Below are 26,709 nucleotides of genomic sequence, written 5' to 3'. Positions count from 1 at the left end.
TATAGCAGGTTAGCCCCCCCACCCCGCCCCCCCGGTCACTTGTCAGGTACACCCCCAAAAATAGATAGCTCGTGAGTTCAAAATAACGGTATCTTATTTGGCAATATTTTTAAAATTTAACATTACATTTACAAAAAGCATTCTTCTTGCGTTTTGAAATAGGTAGCTCGTGAGTTCAAAATAAGGGGTATTTATTTGGCAACATTACATTTACAAAAAGCATTCTTATTGTATTTTGAAAAAAAAAGTAATTTTCTTAAGACAAAGAGGTCATTTTATTACCTCGTAGCTTGTAAGTAAAGGAGTTTTAATTAGAAGGCTCCCCCACAAGGCCAGTTTGGGAGGGCCCTCAAATTGCCACATAGGTGCCCCATAGCATGTCAATGGAGCCCATTATCACCACAAAAATGAAGTTGGCTACTACAGTTTCGTTTGGGGATGCTTCAACCACCCCCCACATAAAAGTTTCGCTTTCTGTACAAAATGCAGTAGGTTATCAGGATCAACATCAAACACTCGATCACTCGAGGTGAATCAAGGAACGTGAAAATGGTGCAATTCACCACAAACGTGCCCACCTCCCTTTTAAAGGGCCCATAAAGGCAAAGAGGGTCCTGTAATTAAATTGCCCTCTAAGGAGCTTATTGGGGAGCCCTCTTAATCTTTGAAAGCACGTGATATAGATGGTTTCCTATAGATGAACTTCTCGATGCCCCCTCCCTTCTCCCAAATAGGATTCAACAATCTTTATCAAGTTACTTTTGCAGATTTCTCTAGAGTACATTCAACATCCATTTTGTAGCATAGCATCTTCTTGCTCTAGACAAATGAATAGTATCTCACCACAACTCGTTGTTGCTCTTGCAAAAATGCTCCTACATGTCTATTTTTTGGAAGCATTATAAGCTTGGCATGATACGATCTGCATACTATGTTGGGTTTTGCATAGCAAAACGGTCCTTGTATGTGCTCATAAGGAAAGAAGAGAATATTGTTCAATTGCAAGGTACTTTCATTTGTTTGAGTATTAAGGTAATATAGCTCAAAGATCTCTTCATCTTTGTGCAAGGATCCTTCATCCACATGAAAGTTGAAGTTACAAAGGCTTCAATCATCTAAGAGTGTGGCAAAGAAGAAGCAACTATGTGAAGCTGCAACAACAACTGAAAGCAAAGAAGGTTAAAAGGCTTTGTCATAAGAGACAACCCATCTAGATTTGAGTATCAAAGGTTTTTACATCATTAAAGAAGGGAGAGACCTATTGCTAGAAGACAAAAACAAAGGATTATTTGTGGCTTGCAAAGGTGATTTCTCAAGGATCCCACCACAAGGCAAAAGGCATCACCCTATAAGCAAAAAATCCCCATGGCACTATAAAAGTGGTTTTGCATTGATCCTCCTATGCAATCATAATTTGAAAACACTGCTAAGCACCCATTACATAATGTGCAACACATGTATCCCACTACCTCATTATCATGGAAATTGATGGGAAAGTTGTCCCCTTTAATGGTTGCATTGAGAGGTTTGTACTCTACACAAAGTCACAACTTACAATTAGTTTTGGGTGTCACCACTCAAGTCTTCCATGGATAAATGCAATCTGCATCAAGTAGCTTTCTTACCTTGAGCCAGGCTTCTTGTTGAACTACACCAAGTCATTGTGGCCTTTGCACAACTGGCTTTCTTACTTCCTTCATTTTGATATGGTGCTCTACCACAAATCAATAGCTATCTTTTCATGGCCATCGATGAAGAGAGCTGGGAAACCCTTCAACATGCATATGTTGTGCATGTTTAACAACAAACAAACTAGAAAACAACATTTGTTGTTCACTCTTATCGAGCAATGTTGGCCCATCACCTTCACAGAGATGTTGCTCTCATGTGTCATTGTAAATTCCTCCTTGGATATTGCAATGTAACTAGTGGAGAACGCATCCACAATAGTCTCCAAATCCATCTCATGTGGCTTCCTTGTTCTCATGTCATAGAGAATTTTCTTACCCTTTGTGCCTTGTATTTTAAGCATGCTTGTGTCTCAATCTTTCTTTTCCCTCTTTGTTAGGATCACAAACACATCCACATCTAACTTTGTATCAAAGGCTTTCACTCTAACAACATTCACTACACTCACACAATGTAACTTTAAGTTGTTAAGCATCTTTGCTTGCGATGGTTTTGGCCTGCTCTACCCCTCTGATCAAATCACACATCCACATGCAAAACTAGTAGCAAATCAACTCCGATCAACGCCAAACTTGGCAGGCACATTACTTACTAGGTCAAAACACTTTTAAACCAGCAACCTCAAATTTGCACACTAGGCAAAATCACGATTTTCTTCGGTAGCAAAATCATGTAGGTTGTCGAATTTGATGCCGGACACACCTACTATGTGCTCCTAAGCGTTGGGAATCTAATGCAATTGATGATATCTGAATATAACGCTCGGATAATGAGATATGTCACCTGGAAGGTCGTGGGAGTCGGTGCTCAGATCTCACAAAACGCTTGCAATGTAGATATCGACATGTAGAGATCCCTGAGGCAATGCGTTGATGCTCTCGGCTTGTTAATACGAAAACCGAAAACATATGAAATCTTGACAGCAAGAGAGTGCTTATGACGTACAGAGAAACCTTATTTGTTTATTTACGATAATAGAACTTATTCTTCATAACGTTACAATGTTGCATTTTATACCCTGGCTAAGGGTCTTATATGTACAAAGGCTAAAACTACTTCGAAAATAAGTGACCTATCTAGGCAAATTGTCTAGCTTATGATACATCTTAGAAGCGCATAGCCGTGGATTCCATATTGATAAATAGTAAATTGGTTTTCTTGTGGAAAAAATTACACTTTCTGTTACAAGGGCTTAAAAAACCTCTCGAGAATCTCCTTCTCTTGAGCATGCATCTATTATTGGAATCTTCCAACACTCCTCTCAATAAGGAATCTTATGTGAAGCTTTCTCTGTCTCCATGAGGAAAGTGAAGGTTGGCAATTGTTTCAGTATTTGCTTGTGACCCCACTTCTTTGGTATTCTTTTTGTGTTGTTCTGTGTAGCTCCTGTATAACCATCACACCATAGTAGCACTTTTAGCAAATTTCAAAGCTATTCTTGCATTTTCCTTGCCTCTATGCATCCATTTAGCTTGTTGATTCTCTGATTGTTTTGAAATGGCTATATGATTAATGCAGAATACACAAAAACTTGAAAAGTTTTCATTCATACAAGATTAAGAAAATATCACAATTTTTTCCAAGCTATGATGGATACAAACTTGTTTTGGATTTGGACCTCATGGGCTTGATGTACACTGTAAGAATAGGCTTTGGTACAAAAATGATGAAATTTGGCTAAGTGGTTTGGCTTGAACCAGGGTTTTCATCATTAGCTCTTGTAGGCTTAGACGTGAGCTTTTTGACTTTTGACCTTACAAGAGTGATCTATCAACTCTAGCCAAGATGGCTATCTGGTTGAAAATTTTGTTGTGTGTGTGATCAACTTCTGTGGGAAAAAAACGCGATTTTTTCCTCAACCAAGAGACATCATCTCCGGTTGACTTCAAGCTTTGTGGGCATGTTCCCCATGGTGTTTTATAGGTATTGAACCATCTGTACTACAAATGTGACCTCCCATTGAAAAAATTTCTATCACTTTTGGACTTCTAGCAAGGTGAAACAATCAGGTTCTTGGCAATGGGTAAGTCCATTACATTTAGGACCGTAGGCATTAGTTTCTAGGTTATGGTAAAGCATTCGCTAAAACAAAATCCGACTTTGTTCAACAGGAATAAGGTAGAGAAAAAATTGCGGTTTTTTCCTACCTAGCACAAATATACAAATTTTCTGTTATGTGACTATTACCACATGAACATATACTCCCTTGAGACACACTTGATGTGTCACTCCATATATTGGAAGCCATTATTGCTTCTATCAGCCATTTGTTATGTGAATGAAGCTATGACCATTGTCCTGAACTGTAGGTTGAAGCCTGGTACTATGTATGATGCGGGACATGATGTAGTAGCCTTGTAGAAGCTGTGTACTGAAGTTTGACCCCATTCGGATGTCATTTGGATGAATCTTAGCGATCTTGATGCTTTCAACATTCACGAGTTCATTTGCTTGTATCACTTTGCATGTAGAGTTTCTCGTGAGACTCATTCAAAATTTGGTAGATTTGATGCGCGTTGGTCCTATGTATGCATGCTCAATCAATGCACGCGAAATTAATGATGTACGAGAGGTGGGTCTTAAGCTAATTTCTTAAAGGCATTCGACAGTCAGGTTGACCTGGTCCCACATTAATGAGCACGTACCATGTAACAAGTGTTGTAAGTTGGCAACATTTTGTTGAATCGATCGAAGTTGAACAACTACTTGTCTTGAATTTGTGTTGGAAATTTAGGGACACCACACCATTATAGTGAGTCCTGAATTTGACGAGTATTGTCGTGTCTTTGAAGCACTTCTAGGGATTCTGGTCGCCAGGGGATGAATATGTCTTTTTGTTTCGGAATCCACAATTTCTGAGCGGTAACGAGCTGCCTCAGTGGGGTCACTCAATAATTATGTGACTATCACGTGAGTGCAACAGAAAGGGTTATTAAATCTTATTTTTCTCACATTTTCACATACAGAAGGGTACCATAAAATGGAACTAGGAAAACTTTTTACAGATTGAATAGAAAAAGGATGCATTTTATTTGTCAAAATTCACAAATAAAACGTTTTATAAATAGTCCTTGAATGCACGGATATACACAGTTTATACATAGTGAACCCTCTTTACCCCCCCCCCCCCCCCCCCCCACCCCCCCAAGAGCTAGTTGCTTAGGTATCCCTACCTGTTTGTATTTAACTACTTGTGTTTTCTTGACCTTGTATAGATGACTCGTGGTGGATCATGCTTTGTTGCTTGTCTTTCCTTTGTAGCTTTGAGTGAATACCGTGGTTGACTTCGTGTTTGCTCAAAAAAAACAACTGGGCTTTTGGTACCCAAATGAAGCTTGCACCAATTCGTGGGGTATCCTTCAATATCCATATTTGTCACCTTGAGGGTGTTTGGTGCTGTGTTGGTGTGACCTTGGCTATCTCTTCTTTGATACCTAAATTTGTTTGGGATGGTTGACTTGAGTAGGCTGTTTTGATGTCCCCGAGTCTCTCATGGTTAATTGAGGATGTGTAGCAGGTAGAATTGTCTCAAGGGTTTGTACTAAAGAGAGTGGATCAACTACAAATGCACAATTATGTTTGTCAATAGATTCTGTAGGTGTCATTTTTGTCATGACAGCTATAATGTATCGTTGTGTGTCTGTTGCATTGAAGATATCCTCTAATTTCTTCTTCCCTTTATCACTATCCTTGAAGAGATACCTGGTATCTTCCATGGAAGCAAATGTTAGTTGTCGTACATGACATCCAATGTAAATAAACTTTGTATTTGCATTGCCATGGTGTTCCCAGTAGTAGCTAATTATTAAGGGAGTGTGAAGGAAGTCCAAAGAAGTTATGGGGACATAGTAATCCTTTGATGTGTAGCATGAGCTCCACATAACTTGGGGCAACACTAATAGACCCATTGAGTTCTATGAACTTCCGTTCCAGTGATTGTAGAACCAAATCTAGCATTCTCTAAAATTTTCAACTAATTGTATTCAAATATGCACCGGAATCTAATAGTGCATGAATAGATAACATGTTGGCTCCTAACTCTGTAGAGATGTAAGGATCTAAACTATCTTCGTCCTCCTCGATACTCGTTAAGTGGTAAATCTGGATAGCTTTTTGCTTTTTGAAATCTTCTTCCTCTTTGAAGTTCGGTGTTTGGCTTCTTGCTATGCGTGTTGAATGGCTTTGTCATGCTTGTCGTTCTTGTTCTTAGTTGCACATGCCCTTTCAAGCATTTTTTGAGTTAATGGCAACTAATACTTTTTTAATCTACAACCATTAATCCACATGGACATTTCTTGTCTATCCAATGTAGCAAGCCTTATAGCCCCACTTGGTGGTATAGACTGAATCACAAATGGTCCCATACCTCGCTTTCTCAATTTCTTTGTCTTTTGTTTAAGAGTAGATAAAAGCACATAATCTCTCAGTGCAAAGTTTCAACTTGATACACTAAGGTCATCTTGTAATACATTGACTTCCATGGCACTCTGTTAAAAAATCCACTGTAAAAACCAAAAGACTCTGAAATCATATCAGACACGTAGTCCTCAATGACAAGTTCTAGGACTTCCATAAGCTCTGCTATAAGTATGTTTTTACGCAATGTTGTATCGAAAACCCAACTCTAGTTTGTTCCTAAGGTCTTCTCTCAGTTGTTCCAAGTGGTCCACATAGAAAAAAAATAAAACTATGTCCAAAACTTTGACCCTTTTCTCCCAAAATTACCAAAAGCTAGCTTTAGACACCCATGATCGAAAATGGCATTTTGAGGCCTTCTAGTTCAAGTTTTATCTAGTTTGGAGTTTTGATTTGGCCACAAGGTCCAATTACCTATTGTTTTCGGTTTGTTCTTGTACTAACATGCACACAACTTGTTAACAAAATGTCAAAATTGATATCTAAAACGACCACTAAGCACAAAATGCAATCAAGAATGAGCACAACAAATTTCACAAGTTTTGTATTTGGAAAACAAAATGCAATTCTCTCTCAAGTTGCTCTCTTTTTAACATTATTCAAAAAAATTCACTTAGGCTAGGTTTCACACCTTATGAATAACCTACTCTCCAATTTTGGTCCAATTTCGAGTTTCAAAAGGTTCCTTCAACTCTGTTTTGGTAGTTTCAAAGTCCCTTTCTGACTCCATTTTGAGCTTAACATGTGATTTTAAAAAGACTAATGAGTTTCACACCCAAGGCCCACGAGCACACCAAGCTTCAACTATTTCTAAGGTCAAGGAAAAAATGCAATTTTCTTCCTAAGATCAACACAGAGGTGTTCAAATACATTTTTTCCCGTTTTGTTAGGTTCCCCAGTCTCTATAGATCTTGCGTAGCAATTTTGGTTCAGTTTTGACCTCTTTCGAGTGTTCTAAGACACTTTTAGTGTTTTCTGGCACTTCTTACTTGGATTTGGTCTAGCATGATGTGTAAATTCCCAATTTTAATTTTTTCCAGTGTGATCCTTGCATCAAGATCCCCCTCTTGTCCAAAGCTTGGTAAAAAATTCTTCTTCTTGCATGTAGCTAGGAAGAAAGTGTGATTTTCTCTCTCTACTCTTTTTTAAATTTTGACTTGATAGGGGTGATCCTTGCTTCAAGGTGTACTACTTATCACCAAGAGAGACTCTGCATAGCATTCCACAAAAACACAACTTGATAGGATAGTCATGCATCACAAACATTCAAAATGTACCAAAACTCTACAACCATTTACCAACATAGATGCAAAAAAAAATAAAATGATTTTCACAATCCCTCAGCTACTACAACTTAAAAGCAAGTGAGAGAAGAAGGGGGGGGAGGGGGGGTCTGTCAGTAGGACCAATAGGACATGTTGGTGAGTAGAGAGGGGGTTGCTACGTCATAGACGAATGTTTCCTCCTCTCTCTGTGTGACACTTCATAAGACGATTCCTTCCCCGCCCACCCTTGTATTGTACCCTCTCCCTCCTTTATTGTTCTTGTATCGTAGCCTCCCCTTATTGTTTGATGCCCCATTGTCACACCAGTTGTATATATCCATTTTCCTTGTTTCTGGGTCATCTTTTATTCACTTTTGTTTCAAACCATGGTATCACATATAATGGTTGTAACTTCTGGTCTCATAGGTCATTTTGGCCTTTTGCAGAAGTTACTAGTCCATTTCATCTCATTTTCTCTCCAGAAAGCAGAGCTGTATTTCTATTAATAGAATTTCCTTAAAAAATGGGCCTTTCGCTATGGACAGGGCAGGTATCAAAACCTGTATACAATCGTCAATGGCCACCAACTGTTGGAAAATATACCGACAAACAATACTTTTCCATGTTCCCTTTACAAGACCAATATACATTACTTACAAATCGATTCTAAATGTCATGGCTGTATGTTGTATGTTATTTAACATTACCACCCACAGCATTTAGGATGTCAATTTAAACTGCTGATTGTTAGAACATAGAGTTCTAGGAAGAGGCAACATCATTTATTTATTAACATCAGAAAACTGCAATAGACCAAATCCTGTATCCAATCCAAATCCAAGGCCAGCAGCAAAGATATCTGAGCATAAACTTGGCATTTCTGCAAAAAAACACTTTTAGCTTTGATCGACTCAAAATAAACTCAAGGATTTTGCACTCATTTCTTTTTTCTTTGAAATTTGAAAACAAGTAGCTTACCTTTTAAACATCACTTGAAAGAGAAAGAAGGGACAAAGCAAGAACTTTTACGCCATTCGAAAGATTTTCTTCAGATGTGAACTCATCTGGCCTATGGCTATAACCTGACCAAGATCCGAAACATTTGAAATGCTCAAGGTTCAAAATATTTAGACAAAACACTTAACACACACTTTCTTTCCCATTGGCATGCTTTTGTCTTCAATCAAATTCTATGAAAAAAAAACTGTGTTTGCGCATACACGCTTGCAAAGCAGATGTGCATGTGTTTTGATGGGGTTTGCTTTCTTTGTGTGCATGTTTTGACAAGGATTTTTTTCTGTGGCTTCCATCTGTTGTTGTTCTTGGTTTACAAATCTCCTACTACACCCAAATTACAAGGGCTTTCATGGTGGCAAATGTATTGTTCTCAATGCTTACTCTTTGCATGGAAGTTTGTCGAACTTGTAATCTTGTAATCTCCTAAGTACGAGTCCATAAAGGACCACAAGGCACACAGATCTCTACTCCTTGTGCGAGCTATGCATGGAAAGCTGTACTGTCGTATCAGAAATACAAGACACCAACCAATGTGTCTAAGAGATTGCCCTCTACGTTGGCAATGTGGTAGGAGCTTCATGAGCCCTTTCTTTAGGCTTTCGTCTTGCCACGTGCAAGACAGATCCTAGGTGGGCATTGCAAAAGAATCCACTCTCTACACTAAAGGAGCTGGGGTCATTAGGCCATGGGATCTATGGTCGACAATAATAAGTGAATTTCTCAAGGCGAACCAAAGGCAGAAAAGAAGGTTAGCAAATGTGCCTCCATGACATGAGCCCAGTACCCTCCGACCTTAGGAGGCTCCCCTGAGCAATCACTTTTCAAAACATGTTCCTAACCACGTGGATTAACCGGAAAGGATAAAGGGCTTAAAAAAGGTGTACATTATATACATAACAGGAAGGTGACAGTTTTAAAAGACACTGTAAATATAGCATGTGTATAGCGCTATTATTAATAATCTCTTTCAACGTATGTGATATAGGGAACTTTTTTTTGAGTGATACCTTAAGGGAGGCTCATGATCTGACCAAACTCAGACCTAGACCCAACACATCAGCCGATGTTGCAATCCTGACTTTTGCACATGAGTTGGCTGCTGTTCATCCCACCACTTGCTCATTATTGGTGGTGGAGATCTGAGTTAGTTCACAGGAGAGTGTGGTTGGCAACTTGTTGCCAACCGGCAACTGGGCTTGGTAAGTTCACATGGAGAAATTCTGAAAACGTGAGTGAGTGGGAGAAATTTCTTTTTAAGAAATATGACAGGAAAAAGTATGTGAGAGAAGAGAGAAGAGCAAAAAAGGTTTGCCTTTTCCTCCAATTAATGAGGAACACTTTTTCCTCTTTGTCTTTACTTGTGGTTGCCATCTTGCTCCCCCTTTGGCATGGAGCCGTTTGGAAACTTGTTGGCAACATGTTGCCAATTTTTTAGTGGAAACATTCCATGTGAACACAAAAAGTTGGCAACATGTTGCAACCCAGGCGTCCATGTGAACTGGCTCTCCCATGCCCCATTGCGGAAGGTTGCTTCCTTTTACATGCCACGAGGACGCATTCCTAAAATTGCAATAACGTGTGCGACAAAAAATCTTCAGGATAAACTCTCGTATAGAATATATGAGATGCAACCAAGAAGTGATCACAATAACATTTGACCTTTTATTTACTAGAGCATGCATTAACGTCCCAGAAACCCTCCAGGCCTGCCACTACAAGACCCAACCCTGGGTGCCTTTCCAATGAGTACAAGCTGCTTGTTAGGGCTGCAGAAGGCCAAGAGACAGAGAAGCGTCCAAAAAATATGTTGTGTAGGTGTGTGAGCACTTGCTGACAGAAGTATATGTAACCAATACATGTGATGAAGAAAACAATCAATAAGAGTGAAAAGCAAATGCAGGTCAAATGCCTGTCCATGTTATGAAGATTATAGCCACTGAATACAGCAACCTACAACAAGTTAGTAAGCATCCAACACGAGCTTATCCTTCCAAAAGCACTAGACAATGTGTATACGAACACACTATTTTTGTCCCAATAGTGCCGTTGCAAGTGTATTGTGCTATGTACTAGACCATTGCAAGTCCACAAGTCTTGCCCGAATAGTAGCTTGTGTACTGTGTGCTGCTCCCACCCCACCTAAAGCCCCTCCCCTGCACTCATGCCCCCCCTCCTCATGCACTCTTGCTACCCTGCCAGCTTCAGCCAGCAGCTTGGCCCTGAACCTCCACATCCCCCATTACCTAGCCCACCTCTTGCTGCACTCGCCTCCCTGCTGCTGTTTTCCTCCACCATCATGATTGCCCCCTTCCCTCTCCTCTCCCGCTCAACCCCCTTATTCCCTCCACTCGCTCACCTGCACCCTCCCCCCACCCCCCCTCCTCATTCCCCTCCATTGCTCACCTGCAGCCTATAAAGCACATGGATAATGGCAGAGCGGAGGTGTGCCACGGCAGGTTACGGATGACATGCGTACTCCGTTTGAGAGAGATCTCTCTGAATCTAAGTTTCTCGATGCACTACGGGCTTTATCTTGCCAGAGCTAATGAAACCGGCCCGTGGGGCGGTAGGCTTTGGCTCTCACCCAAAATTCTTTACTTTAGACAAACACAGAGAGAACGTGTTGTTGGTAAGCACAATCAAGTGGCCGATGCACTTTCACGATGATCAAAAGTTAATGCGGTGTCTATAGCTACTCACAATGATCTATCTTCTATGATAGATGAGTATGCTACTGAACCTGACTTTAGAGATATAACCCTTGCTTTGGAAAAGAAAGAGGAACCATTCACCTTGCAGGATGGTTATCTTCTCCACGGCAATAGGCTATGTGTTACACATTCCCCTCGTGAGAAAGTTATGTATGAATCCCATGCTCCTCCATATGCGGGGCATAGAGGTATTCAACCTACTCTCCGAGGAATAGAGACATACTTCTATTGGCCTACCATGAAAGTGGACATACAAGAGAAACCTGCAACGGGAATTAACACTTAAGCACACACACGGCTCGGAAGCTAGAATATGCTCCGAGCAGACGCCGACAACCTGTAGGCCCCAAAATTGGCGCCTCTTTTGGTATTTCTTTATTCTTTGAGAGGGTAAATTACAAAGTACAATCCTGGGAATTCTTCATCTGTATCCAGCTAGATACCACCTATTTTGGCCAAATTTCGGCAGCATAACAACCCCAAAACTTGCGCGAAACCAATTCCCCTGTTGGAACTCACTTCCACTGGCATAAACCCTCTGATTCCTGCCCAAAAACAGTAAATTCAGCTCGTTGTATTTACTGGTTTTTGCCCTGTTTTCAGCCCTAAACAGTCCCCGAACTGTCCTCTGTCAGTGGAGCACTGTTCCCAATGGTTCTGGCGTCCGTATGGCTGAAAAACAGTCAAAATACATCGCATACACAGCGCTGAAAACGCACCTGTTTGGTGAGGTTATGACCCTCACAGGTGCTTGCTTTGGAGTAGCAATTAGCTACTCATGTTCCTGCTCAAGGAGGTCTTGCCTCAGCACAAAAGCATGAAACCACACAGTTGTACATCAGTCAAATGAAGAGCCCTCTTGTGGGGCATCACATAACTGCACGTAGGAGGCAGAGAGAGCAGTGTGTATTGTCCAGATCATCACTCCTAGCACCACACTATACATAGAGTGGAAAGGAAGCACTCCATAGCTCTTAACCTGTGGACAGGTTCTCAATGAAGCATCCTCCCAGCATAAATCGAGCGCCCCCTCTTCTGCCCTTGACCTGTAATGCATCTGTGAACAAATAAATGCAAAAGGGGAAGATTTTCATGGCTGTCAAAACCTACATATCGCTGAAAACGCAACAAAAACAGCCCTGTAAACACGCATCTGATGCCTTCCAATACTGAAAATGAGCTCCTTGGTCCTAGCTAAAGTCATGGGAAGCCCAAAAATGGAGAGAAATGGATGCTTCCGTTGGACTCCCATTGGTCATCTGACCATCAATGCCCACTAGGACCGCATGCAAAAATGCAATTTAGCCGAGCTGTCGCGTACTTTCCTTTGGTGACCCCACCTTGACATTGTACCTTTATTGAGTTCACTTCCTAGTATCCACCAACTTGCTAAGTGCAACGGGGGGGCCTACATGATCTTGAACTGAGCCTAGACATCCTTTTACTTTACGAGTTCCAGTGCCGACCAACTTCCCGTCTGCGGTAGAAACTACCGTTCCACACAATGTCCAACCATTTGCAACTTCAAAAAGAGGGTCACAAAAATTAAACAAAAATCATTGGAAAGAAACTAACAACTAAGGTTAGCAGTTGCCATGTCCTCGTGACGGCTAACCTAGAGAGAATGAATTGACCTCTGGTTTTTTCTTGAGATAGCGGGAGCTGCTAGCACGTGGCTTATGCAATCAATTTGCAGCATGCATTTGAACACAGGTGTGATACCTCAGAGTGAAACCGGCCCATGGGGCGGTAGGAGTTGGCTTTCACCCAAAATTCTTTACTTTAGACACACACAGAGCACTTTGCAAAGGTAACCGATTAACACCTAAGTACACACACAGCTCGGAAGCTAGAATGCTCCGAGCAAACACCAACAACCTGTACGCCCCAAAATTGGCGCCCCTTTCGGTATTTCTTTATTCTTTAAAAGAGGGAATAAAACCTGTGATCTCCTACGAGCTGCCCCGCACAATCCAGGCTAAGAAACACCTGTTCTGGTCCGATTTCGGCAACATAACTGTACTAGGACGCTTCACAGTCAGTATCCCCACGCAATAGATGACTTTCCCGATGCATACGGACACTTTGCAAAACCTGGCAAGAATCTGCAGCACGCTGAATTCTCTGTTTTCTGCCCCGAAAATGCGCCAGATCACCTGTACAGCAATCCCCTCGCGTCCCGAACTTCATGGGGGTATTAGGGACCGTTTAGGGCCGAAACCCTAAACCTGCAAAAATACACAGCAGGCTGTAATTCCCTGTTTTAGGCTCCGTTTCGCGTGAAGATCACATCTGTAGCAAGACCTCGATTTCCCGCACCTGTAGGGCTACTTGCCCTTTGAATCGGACGAGATTTCTCACGTGAAACCTCTCCGAATTCACATGTACCTACGAGGGATTAGCCACTAGCTAACCCAGTACCTGTGCAAGAGGCTCTTGCCTCGGCAATCGCGCATGAAGCCACACAACTATACATCAGTCAAATGAAAAGCCCTCTTATGGGGCATCACATAACTGCACATAAGGGGGAGAGAGAGCAGTGTGTAGCGTGCAGGGCATCACTCCTGGCACCACGCTATACATAGAGGGAAAGGAAGCACTCCATAGCTCTTAACCTGTGGGGCAGGGAACTTGCAAATGAGCCTCCCAGTTATAAATTCAGCGCCACTTCTTCTTTGCATTAAGCAAGTGCACAAAAATGTGCCACTTGGCGCATTTACAAGCATTTTCCTGTTTCGAGTTTGCTGCTTAAAAATCTCCCGACTCGTTGCTCAGTTGACTTCGCGGCAGAGTTGTAAAATGTTCCCCTAGTCATACCGGAGGTAATGACGCGAACACATTTCACGGCCCAAAATAGCAGTTCCGTAAATTTTAGGAAATGATTCCGTTGGGCTCCCATTGGTCATCTGACCATCTATCCTCATTGGGACCGCATCCAAAAGTGCAATGTGGCCCAACTGTCGGATACTTTCTGTTGGTAGTCACACCTTGACTTTAGGCCTTTATTGAGTTCACTTCCTAGTATCCACCAACTTGCTAAGTGCGACAGGGGGACCTATATGATCTTGCTCTGAGCCTAGACATCCTCTTACTATACGAATTCCAATACCGACCACTTCCCGTCTGCGGGTGAAATTACCGTTCACATTGGCCATACAATGTCCGACCGTTTGCTATTTCAAAAAGAGGGTCTCAAAAATAAAACAAAACCCATTGGAAAGAAACCAACAACTAAAGTTAGCAGTTGCCACGTCCTCGTGACATAGTTAACAGCTGCCACGTCCCCGTGACATACCCCCCTCTTGAAATCGCAAACGTCCTCGATTGCATACCAGAAATACACGCCACTGATGATCTTGTGCTATTAACACTCTTTTATCATCGCATGTATCCTCAAGAAAGGTCGTTACATAGATACAAATGACTTAATGAGACCTTCATACTTTTGTCATTTCCATCTATTAAGCTGAATTCATATGTACATTTGATGTACTAGCTCTATCATTACCCCTCCTTTGCACACGTTGGGTTGAGGCATAAGTAGGCTGTAACCCAAAGGCTTCAAGGTAAAGCTGCGATACATTTGGTGACTCTGACATTTCATGCTCTTCCATCCACTTTGCATCCATAGGCAAATAGTTTTTGAACTTCACCAAATAGCGTCTTGCAACCTGTCCTTTAAACTTTTCTGTCCTTATGTGCCAAAACTTACTCAGGTACCAGATTTCATCAAGTTCCTCAACTTCTGGCTGATCCTCATCTCGCATATCTTCTGGCACATCACCCACGAAGGGTCTTAGAAGACTCATGTGAAACGCATTATGAATCTTCCATGCATCAGGCAATTTCAGCCTGTAAGCCACATCGCTGATCTTGTCAAGCACTTGAAAAGGCCCATGGTAGCGCATACTGAGCTTAGGAAACAGCCGTTCCTTGCCCTTCATTTTCTTTAACCTTGCCTTTTCGAACCTTAACAGAACCCAATCACCAAGTGATAACAGCAATTCACGACGGTGATGATCAACAGCCTTTTTCTGCTTTGCCTGAGTTTTCTCCAAGGCAACTTTAATTTTCTTATACATCTCATCCATGTTCTCAAAATATCGATCTGCCTCAAAGATTTTGTCCTTTGTATGCAAAATGGGAGGAACCTTTTTGCCGCCTTCAGCAATCTCAAAAGATACTTTGCCAGTAGACGAATGCACCGTATTATTGTACGCATACTCAAGCATAGGCAAATACTGCTCCCACTTGCCTTTATTATCTGACACATAGCATTTCAACAGATCTAAGACAGTAGAATTAGCCTCTTCTGACTGTCCATCAGTTTGTGGATGAAACGAAGACGAGAACTTGAGCATAGTGCCCATGTTCTCAAATAATTCTCTTCAGAACAAACTGGTTATGCGAGGATCACGATCATTGATAATCGATTGTGGCATACCATGGTACTTAAACACATTGTACATGAACAAGCGTGCCATCTGATCAGATTTTATCTTCTTCCTGACAGGGATAAAATGGGCCTGCTTGCTGAACCTACAGATAATGGTCCATATACCATCATTCCCTGTTGGCGTTCTTGGAAGATCAAAGATAAAATCCATAGCAATGCTTTCCCATGGCTTATCCGGAATCGGCAGTGGTTCTAACAACCCTGGTGTCTTTTGCCTGTCAAACTTGACCTTTTGGCAAACTATGCATGCTCGCACAAAGGAATCCACATCTCTCCTCAAGGTAGGCCAATAGAAGAATGTCTCTACCGCTTTAACTGTTGCATCAATGCCACGATGCCCTGCATACGGTGGGACATGACTCTCTTCCATGACCTTATGTCGCAGTGGCCTAGTGACACAAAGTCTGCCATGCATCATCATAAAACCATCTCTGAGGAGGTAGTGCTCGTGATGTTTCCCCTCTTGTAATTGTTCAAAGATCCTTGCAAAATCTTCATCAACAGTATACTGTTCCTTCATGTCATCTAGCTCATGATGATGAGGAATTGACACAGCTGAAATTTGTGGCTTTCTTGATAACGCATCAGCCACAACATTCTTCTTGCCTTCCACATGCATAATCTGGAAGTGGAACATGGAAAGAATGTTTGCCCATCGCATATGCTTTTCGGATAACTTTGACTGTGTCAAGAAGTATCGCAAGGTCTGATGATCTGTTTGGACAACAAAATCAGCACCCAAGAGGTAGTGCTTCCAGCTAGAAAGCGCATGAATCACGGCCAAGAGCTCTTTTTCATAGACTTGCATACTCCTCTCTGGCCCTTGCAAAATTCGGCTTGCATAAGCTACTACCCGTCCATCTTGCATTAGCACTGCTTCGATGCTACAGCCACACGCGTCACACTAGACCACAAATGACTTCCAGAGATCTGGCAAAACAATAACCGGATGTGAAGTCAACTTTTCCTTTAAGAGACTAAAAGCTAAAATCTCTTTTTGGGTCCATCTGAAAGTGACCTCTTTCTTTTGCAAAGCGTGAAGAGGCGATGCTATCTCTGCAAGATTTCTGATAAACCTTCTATAGTAGGAACACAATCCCAAGAAGCTTCTGACATCGTGCACAGTCTTCAAGTCTGGCCATGTCTTGATAGCTTCGACCTTTGCGGGATCCATTGTAACACCATCCTGAGACTATGTAGCCAAGAAAGTGGATCTCTTCGAGGAAGAATTCACTTTTCTTAGGATTGACAAGCAACCTGTGTGACTGCGCAGCTCTTCGAACACAATGGTCAAGTGACGCCTATGCTCCTCTTCATTCTTCAAATACACTATCATGTCATCGAAGAACGTCCCAACAAACTGTTGATGCGAGCAGAAAATCCGGTCCATCATTCTGTTGAACGTGGCAGGAGCATTTGTTAGCCCAAACAGCATCACTAGGAACTCATAAAGACCAAATGTCATTCTAAACGCAGTCTTGTGCACATCCTTTGGCCTTATACAAATATGATGGTACCCACTCTTAAGGTCTATCCTGCTGAAAATTGCAGCACCCTCTAAACGATCGAGAATATCATCAATTCTAGGAATAGGAAACCTATTCTTGATGGTATTCTTATTCAACGCACGGTAATCAATAGACATGCGCCATGAGCCAGCCTTCTTTTGCACTAGGAGCACTGGGGAGCAAAAGGGTGAAGAACTAGGCTGAATCAGCCCCTTCTCTAATAACTCCTCAACCTAGCCCATAATCTCTTTCTGCTGCGCCGCACTAACCCGGTAGGGAGGTCTATTTGGTGGGCTACACCCTGGCACCAAATCTATCCGATGGTCCTCAGGTCTCTCTGGCGGTAATTGCGACGGTAATGAATAAGAAAAACGGTCACTAAACTTTTGCAAAAATGCTGACCTTTCTTTATCTAACAGAGATAAATTTGATTGATCACTATCAAAGACATCACGTGCAAAAATCAAGTACACACAAAGATGATTCTTTATTACAGAAATGATAGCAGAAGCAGATACAATAGGGACTGACTCTCCTTTAAGCTTTACATCCAAGATGTGAGTTTTGCCCCTATACAGTACAGTGATCTTTTTGTTGTAGGCATCCAAGACTCCATGGACTCAGAACATCCACGAGATCCCCAACAAGATGTCACATCCTCCCAGAGGCATGATGGAGAACTCTTCTGTGTCCACATACGACTGAATATGCAGACGCAGCTTTCCAATGATGGTAGTAACACACTCTGAGTAGTCAGGACATGCCAACGCTGCCTCTGCTGTGTACCCCATCTCTTCAGCTCTGATGCCCAACTTCATAGCTAACTCTGGTGAGATAAAGTTGGCTTTGGCACCTGGGTCAAAGAAGATGAGTGCCGTCTAATCCCTAACTTTACCCCATGCCCTGCATAACTCACTGGCATCTGTGCTGGGCCTGTCACCCACCATGTCTGGCACTAAACCTGCAGTGGGTTTAGGCTTCTTGCCTTTCTGGTCTTCTTTATCCTTTGAGTCAGCTGGTCTTTTCCTTTGTGGACAATTGGTAGCAAAGTGACCCGGCTGCTCACATATAAAGCATTTGTTCTCAGTCATTAGGACCTTTTCCTCGAGCGACTTGCGCACAAAAGGCTTCCTTTTCTGTTTCTTTGCCTGCGCTCCAGAAGTCCCGGCTGAATCCTTGGCTTTGGTGGCCTTTTTCACAAAGGGCTTCTTTGCTGAATTTTTCTTTTGCTGCTCTCCTTGTCGTTGCTCAGAAATCCACTGTCCTCTCCTTTCAACAAGGCAAGACCAGTGTTCGCAACTTCCATTAGCTGAGTGAGGGTAGCCACTCTGTTCTTGGTACAATAATTGCGAAGCCCTTGAGGCAACCCACAACAGTACTTCTATATCTGCTCTGTCAATGGCACAAATCTATAGGAGGTCACTGAGAGTAACGCTTTACAAAACCTCCTATTGTACTCCAGCAAGCTCTTGCACGAAGCTGAAGTAAGCTGGTGCCAATCTGTCATGACGTCAGCTTCAAATTCATTTGACAGCCAAGCAGATGCAAACATTTGCTTGAAGTAAACCCAAGTGGTGGGTGCCTGTCCTTGCATTAACAATGTCGTCCACCAAGTAAGCGCATCGTCCTTTAAGAAAGTGGCAGCTTTTCTGACTTTCGAGGCCTCTGTAAAATTCCCTCCTGCATATGTTGTATCAAACTGCTGGAGGAAGGTAAGAGCCTTTGTCTTATCCTCGAAACCGCTGAAGGTACTGAACTTTACAGTTGCACCACCTTCTTTGTAAGCCTTCGGCTTCTCTAGTGCCCCCAAGTTGTCATAAGGGATGGTCTGCAACATGGGCATTGTAGTAGGCATGATCGGCACATCTTGGCCATTGACATTTTGCGTCAAAGATGCGATATCTAGCTGCTGTCCACAAAAACCAGCCATGCCAAAATGACCCTGTGGCACCCCAAATTGGCCCTGGTTGCAGTGAAAACCTTGTTGCATGCCGATACTACCATACATGGGGTTTGGCATGATGCCTTGCATACCCCCAAACACTGTTCCTGGCATGTACGGCTGACTTCCAGGTGCATAACCAGCCATACTTTGGAACACTGATCCACCCCCGAAATACCCAGGATGTACCGTGGGTGGTGGAAAAACTAGGTGCATAGCTTGGTATCCAGTTCCCTGTCCATTCAAGACAGCATGCTGGCTCTGAAAGGTGGCGGGACTGAACTGGAATAACCTGTGGAATAGGCGTTCTAGCCACCTATTCAAGGACGGGAGGAACCTGTTTTGGAGCCCCTGACTCCGCAACATGCGAGTGTTCCCTATCCTCGTGAGCCGCATGAAGTATCTGGGCTTGAGCCTCAACAAGCTCCGTACGCGACGTAGGTTGCCTATTTTGCTGTTGCACTGGTGGCGCTTGGAAGAACTCCATAAACCTTGGATTCTGCACCAGTTGCGAAAAGACATTCACCGCGGCAACTAACTGAGTCTTGAACGCATCATCCTCAAGTTGCCCAGTCATAAAGCCCTGTACTACTAGAGGGACATTCACATTGACTGGAGGTACAGATTGACGTGGCCGTGAGCTCTCGCCAATCTCAAAAACCATAGGGATCTCCTTCCCGTCCTTGGAAGAGGAACCCTCTTCCATAATGCCCTTCCCCTTCTCGGCCATAGTGTAATCCCGCGTTCCTGCACTCTGTGTCTTTACCTAAAACAACCGAGGCTCACTCTTAGAGGAAAAACTGATTGATATCTCGGCAATAGAACCTTGAAACCGGCCCGTGGGGCGGTAGGCATTGGTTTTCACCCGAAATTCTTTACTTTAGACACACACAGAGCAGTTTGCAAAGGTAACCTGTAACGGGGATGAACACCTAAGTACATACACAGCTCAGAAGCTAGAATGCTCCGAGCAGACGCCGACAACCTGTACGCCCCAAAATTGGCGCCCCTTTCGGTATTTCTTTATTCTTTAACAGAGGGAATAAAACCTGTGATCTCCTACGAGCTGCCCCGCACAATCCAAGCTAAGAAACACCTGTTCTGGCCCGATTTCGGCAACATAACTGTATTAGGACGCTTTAGAGTCAGTATCCCCACGCAATAGATGACTTTCCTGACGCATACGGCCACTTTGCAAAACCTGGCGAGAATCTGCAGCACGCTGAATTATCTGTTTTCTGCCCCGAAAATGCGCCAGATCACCTGTACAGCGGTCCCCTCGCGTCCCAAACTTCCTGGGGGTATTAGGGACCGTTTAGGGCCGAAACCCTAAACCTGCAAAAATACACAGCAGGCTGTAATTCCCTGTTTTAGGCTTTGTTTCACGTGTCGGTCGCATCTGTAGCAAGACCTCGAGCTCCCGCACCTGCAGGGCTAGTTGCCCTTTGAATCGGACGAGATTTCTCACGTGAAACCTCTCTGAATTCACATGTACCTGCGGGGGATTAGCCACTAGCTAACCCAGTACCTGTGCAAGAGACTCTTGCCTCGGCAATCGTGCATGAAGCCACACAACTGTACATCAGTCAAATGAAAAGCCCTCTTATGGGGCATCAAATAACTGCACGTAAGGGAGAGAGAGAGAGCAGTGTCTAGCGTACAGGGCATTACTTCTGGCACCACACTGTACATAGAGGGAAAGGAAGCACTCCATAGCTCTTAACCTGTGGGGCAGGAAACTTGCAAATGAGCCTCCCAGCTATAAATTCAGCGCCACTTCTTCTTTGCATTAAGCAAGTGCACAGAAATGTGCCACTTGGCGCATTTACAAGCATTTTCCCGTTTCGGATTTGTCGCTTAAAAATCTCCCGACTGGTTGCTCATTTGACTTCGCGGCAGAGTTGTAAAATGTTCCCCTAGTCATACCGGAGGTAATGACGCGAACACATTTCACGGCCCAAAATAGCAGTTCCGTAAATTTTAGGAAATGATTCCGTTGGGCTCCCATTGGTCATCTGACCATCTATCCTCATTGGGACCGCATCCAAAAGTGCAATGTGACCCAACTGTCGGATACTTTCTGTTGGTAGTCACACCTTGACTTTAGGCCTTTATTGAGTTCACTTCCTAGTATCCACCAACTTGCTAAGTGCGACAGGGGGACCTATATGATCTTGCTCTGAGCCTAGACATCCTCTTACTATACGAATTCCAATACCGACCACTTCCCGTCTGCGGGTGAAATTACCGTTCACATTGGCCATAGTACCATATTGGGCAATCGGGCTTCCGAGCGCGTCTGCGTATGATTGCCGCATGATTGCCGTTTATGGACTTGAGCAAGGCGATTTTGACGAGCTGGTAAAATTTCCCCCAAATTGTCAAATGTGCCCCAAAACGTCTCTACGTGAGTTTATTAAAAACTGCAGCGTTGCCGTTTCTACACACAAAGACTCGATTGAGGGTTGAGAATCACGACCGCGAGCCGGGAGCCCTACCCACACACTCCCGCGCGAAGCTGATTCTTCACCTACGCCCTCCGTTACCGGTGGGCCGTGGGCTGCTCTTGAGTCTTGACTCATGAGGCCTCCACTTTGTCAAGGTTTGCAGTGTGCACCTTGCAAGTTTGCAGAATCCAGATGGGCCGAGTGAAGCATCCCGAATGGCAGTATGTAGAACAACTGAAGCCTCAAAAGAAAGCGCAATTTACATGTAAATGCAAGTATCGTGGGCATACTTGGGACGGTGGTCCCTCCCGTATTCGTGCACATTCATTGTCCCTCTCTGGCTGTGGTGTAGGCCCATGTGACGGTGTGCCACAGGACGTCAAAGAGGTGGTCACAAGATTGCATGTAGATGTACAGAATGATGGGAAGAATCCAAATGCATTTGTAGATGCCTTGGTGGATGATTTGGGAGGTAATGCCTCTCTATCTCAAGGAGGTGCCTCACGCTCAACGAGTACACATGCATCAGGGAGTGCTCATGTAAGTTCCACTCGGACTTCGGCTTCCAAATCAAATGTGGGGTCCTCGAGCAAGAAGAGGAAGGTTGCACAAGGGCCTTTGGCAAGTGCATTTAGCTTGCAAGCACGCAAGCAAGCAGATCAAGCCTTGCGCAGGTTTTTTTATGCAGAGGCCATTCCTGAATGGAAAGTGCGGAGTCCTTTCTTTTTGGAAATGGTCACGGCAATTCGACAAGTTGGTCCATCTTATGTACCTCCCACATACAATGCTTTGCGCACCACAGAGTTAAATGATGATGTCAAATGCATTGGTCATGAGATCATGGGTGTGCGAGAGAAATGGAAAAAACATGGATGCACAATTGTATGTTGTCACAAAAATACGGAAGCGTAAACTAACGTTTAATTGCACTTCAAATACTCAAGAGAATTAGAGGGAGAGAGAAAACTTGACACTCCATTGGGGACCAGAAGATGGGTTGGTCCCCCCCCCATAAAGAGAATATTTTTATTACTAAGGGAGAATCTTTACAAGCACAGGAACGGGGCATACGCCCGTCCTCTATTCTTTCTTCTGTTCTGTTCTGACTACTGACTGAGAAAGTGTTTCCACTTTCTTTCTGCTTAGGGGATTTCCCTCTTCTGCGAGACTGGTTGGAAGCTCTCGAAAAGAGAGTCTATCTTCCAAAACAGCTCATCGAAAGCTCTCACAGAGGAGAGTCCATCTTCCCTTATGTGTTGCCTTCATGCTCATTCATTCATGCATCGAACACAAAAGAGAAACAAGCAAAATGCACACGCACATGCTTGCTGTAATTTTCTGCACATAACCTGAAATTCTTACCTGTGCACACCCCTACGCCGAAACAAAGGTCTTCTTCGCGATGGAATCGTGCCAAACTTGATGTAGACTTAGGATAAGGAGAGAGAAGAGAATTTCTATGGCTGACCTGCTGAAAACAGCCCTAATCGAGGTGATTAGGGGCTGAAAACAGAGAATTACAGCAGCCGCACTCTGCTAAGAGAGCGTCTACGACAGCTTCTCGCGATGAAACTTCACCAGAAGGTGTCTATGACTGTGAGATCCCTTGTTCTTGACAATGGGAGCACAAGGCTACCACATATGTCGCAAGGGGCTGCTCTCAAGCTTCAATGGAGGGCTCCACCGCGTAAGCACGCTCACATTAGGGGGGGTAGGTGCACTGCCAGCCCTGAAAATGGGGGAGGGGGGCTCCTAAATAGCCATCAGGGAGAGGGGACGCTAGGACGAGAGAGAGGGTGAGAGTGAGAGTAAGAGAGAGTTAGTTTGCATTGGTAAGTGTGCCACTTGGCACACTTACTTTAAAAACTTAAAAACCATTCAACTTTTGACTTTAAAAACTTCTAGCTCATTAATTAAAAATGTACAACTAACTAACAAATGCTACCAATGATTCTTTTATGAGAACACCAAAGGTCTGCCGTCGCAATGCCGCACTTGCACTGCACCCACCGCCTTTACCTGTTCACACTTGTCCGGCCGTCTGCCCGGGCACGGACCGTTAATTTAATTTAACGAAACTTACCATAAGGCTTTATTAGCTTTAGGGTCACTGTTCTAAGGACCCCATCTCATTCATGTGCTTGTACTGACGCGCGTATTTTTCCTGAGCCTAAAATCTGAGGCTACTGCTTACCCCTTTCTGAAGACCCGATTTCCCAATCACTAGGGCTTCAGGGTAATTTTTGCTAAGGTCCCTCTGAGGTGTTGTGGCCCGCATTTAGGCTCACCTGAGGCCTTAGAACTGCTAGGTCTATTCTGGTGTGCACACAACTAATTAGATAATTCTTTTCTCGTAAATAAATTAATTATTTACAAAGTCTAACTTAGTTACATCCCCATTGGTTCTAAACACTTGACCTCAACTGTAGAGCGTCAACATAACTGTGCAAGATGTCAAGGTAGTCCTTGAGATCGGATTCAGTCATCCACTTTGCATCTAAAGGAGTGTAATTCTTGAACTTGACTAAATACTTTCGATGTAGACTCCTCGACTTGAGTTGTCTCTCCGAGTGGTGTATTATCTGTTCAGGTTGAAGGATTTCCTCAGTCTCTTCGACTTCTGGAGGATCTTCTTGTATGGGCACCACTGGAGGAGGTCCAACATATGGTCGGAGGAGACTGACATGAAAAGCATTGTGGATGCGCCAGTTAGAAGGCAAATCCAATCTGAAAGTCACATCATTGACTTTATCTGTAATTTTGAAAGGGCCGTAAAATCTATGGGAATGTTTGACAACTTTCCCTTTGCCAACCCGCTTTTTCAATCTAGCTTTCTCAAACCGAAGCAGGACATATTGTCCTTTTTCAAGATTGAGATTCCTTCTGTGCTTGTCTGCTTTTCTCTTCTGTTGCTCTTGAGTACGAAGAATCGCTTGCTTTACTTGTTGATGGGCAATATCAATATTGCGCACAAATTCATCTGCGGCGAAGATGTTTTCTTTGGTCACCATAATAGGAAGTAAGAGTGGCTTCCCATAAATAATTTCGAAAGGGGCTTTACCAGTTGAGGAATGTATGGTATTATTATACGCAAACTCAACTATTGGTAAGTATTGTTCCCATTCGGATTGTCGTTCCGAAACATAGCACTTGAGGAGATCTAAAACAGTGGCATTAGCGATTTCGCTTTGACCATATGTTTGAGGGTGATAAGCTGATGAAAAATCAAGCTTAGTTCCCAAGTTTTCAAACAATGCCTGCCAAAATAGACTAGTCATGCGGGGATCTCTATCGCTGACAATAGTCTTTGGCAATCCATGGTGTTTAAAAATCTGAGCTAGAAATATTCTAGCCATGTGATCAGCTTTGATCGTCTTCTTTACTGGAAGAAAATGGGCTTGCTTACTGAATCTGTCTACTATAGTCCAGATTGCATCATTTCCATTCTTGGATCGAGGAAGATCCGTAATAAAATCCATGGTAATACTTTCCCATGGCGTGTTAGGCACAGGGAGCGGCTGAAGCTTGCCATAAACTTTATGTCTGTCATATTTTACCTTTTGGCAGACTAAACACTCACGTACATATTTTTCAATGTCCGCACGGAGTGTTGGCCAAAAGAAATACCTTTCGAGGGCACTAGTGGTGGAAGCAATTCCCCGATGCCCGGCATAAGGAGAATTATGTGCTTCATCCATCACCTTTTGTCGTAAGGGCTGAGCTATGCATATTGCTTGTTGACGATAGAGTGTATTATCCCTGATAGAATAAGGTGGCTTTGAGTGACCAGCTTGAAGATCTGCCCAAATTGTGGCGAAGTCTGGATCTTGAGGATACATCTCGCTGAGAGATTCTAGTTCCTCATGATAAATTGTTGTTAGTGCATTGATCTTTGGACGCCTGGAGAGAGCATCTGCAACTGCATTCTTTGTTCCAGAAGTGTGTAAAATCTGAAAATGAAACATTGAAAGAAAGTTGGCCCATCTCATCTGCTTTTCTGATAACTTTCTCTGTGTGAGAAAGTAGCGAAGACTTTGATGATCTGTCTTGATAATAAAATCAGCTCCTAATAGATAGTGTTTCCAAATGGAAAGAGCATGAATTACTGCCATTAGCTCTTTTTCGTATATGGAGGCATGCAACTCTGCATCTTTAAGGCGCCGACTTTCATAGGCTATCGCGTGACCCTCTTGGTTCAAAACTGCTCCTACACAATCTCCAGATGCATCGCAGTATACCTCGAAAGGTTTGCGACGATCAGGGACGGTGAGAACAGGTCCGTGACTGAGTAGATACTTAAGCTTTTCGAAAGCTTGTTTTGACCCCCAATGGAATGGAATCCGCTTCTTTGTCAGGTCATGGAGGGGACCTGCTATCGCGGCAAAAGCTCGAATGAAACGCCAATAATAAGAACAGAGGCCAAGGAAACTTCGTGCATCATGTACTGTAGTTGGCGTAGGCCATTCTACAACTGCTTGAATCTTATCAGGGTCCATTCTCACCTGGTTGTGAGATACTATATGGCCCAAATAGTGGATTTCTTTTATAAAGAACTCGCTCTTCTTAGCATTCACAAATAATTTGTGTTTGCGTAATCCTTCAAACACTAAGGCAAGATGCTTATAGTGTTCGTCTTCCGTCTCTGAGAAGATTAAGACGTCATCAAAGAAAACGCCTGTAAAGCTTCTGTATGAGTGGAAGATTCTATCCATCATTCTGTTGAATGTAGCTGGTGCATTAGTGAGCCCAAAAGGCATCACTAGAAATTCATACAACCCGAAGGTTGTTCTAAATGAAGTCTTATGCACATCCTGAGAAGCTATGCGCATTTGATGATAACCGCTCTTCAAGTCTATACGACTAAAGACATTGGCTCCTTGTAACTTATCAAGAATGTCGTCAATCCAAGGGATTGGAAATCGATTCTTGATTGTGATCTTGTTTAGAGATCTATAGTCTATGCACATGCGGAATGTGCCATCCTTTTTCTGTACTAGCAAGACAGGTGAACAATATGGAGAAGTACTAGGCCTTATTAAGCCCTTCTCCAAAAGTTCGTTAACCTGCTTGAGAATTTCCTCTTGCTGCATTAGACTAACTCGATAAGGGGGCTGATTTGGAGGAGAACTTCCTGGGATCAAATCAATTGTATGATCCTCAGGTCGCGAAGGTGGGAGTTCATTTGGAAGTTCATCTGCAAAACAATCTTTATATCTTTCTATTAACTTAAGTCTTTTTTGCTCTAAAGAGAAAGAAAG

At 43.1% G+C, this 26,709-nt stretch overlaps 1 protein-coding gene across 2 annotated transcripts in view; it reads right to left on the bottom strand.

The window, feature by feature from the left end:
* Nucleotides 1-7,970: 7,970 nt before the first annotated feature.
* Nucleotides 7,971-26,709, bottom strand: part of UAH (ureidoglycolate amidohydrolase) — a 69,166-nt gene continuing 50,427 nt past the window's right edge. For both annotated transcript variants that reach the window (XM_086501688.1, XM_086501689.1), the window contains 2 exons: nt 8,349-8,452; nt 7,971-8,250 (listed from right to left, as the gene is read on the bottom strand). In XM_086501688.1, coding sequence (XP_086357814.1) covers nt 8,352-8,452 — 101 coding nt within the window. In that variant the 3' untranslated portion in view covers nt 7,971-8,250; nt 8,349-8,351. The remainder of the gene's footprint in view (nt 8,251-8,348; nt 8,453-26,709) is intronic.

This window comes from Adiantum capillus-veneris, chromosome 26 (genome assembly GCF_014529385.1).
Source record: "Adiantum capillus-veneris isolate H3 chromosome 26, ASM1452938v2, whole genome shotgun sequence".
Classification (NCBI taxonomy): domain Eukaryota; kingdom Viridiplantae; phylum Streptophyta; class Polypodiopsida; order Polypodiales; family Pteridaceae; genus Adiantum; species Adiantum capillus-veneris.
The sequence above is the reverse complement of the archived record's forward strand: the minus strand, read 5'-3'. Positions and strand labels throughout refer to the sequence as shown.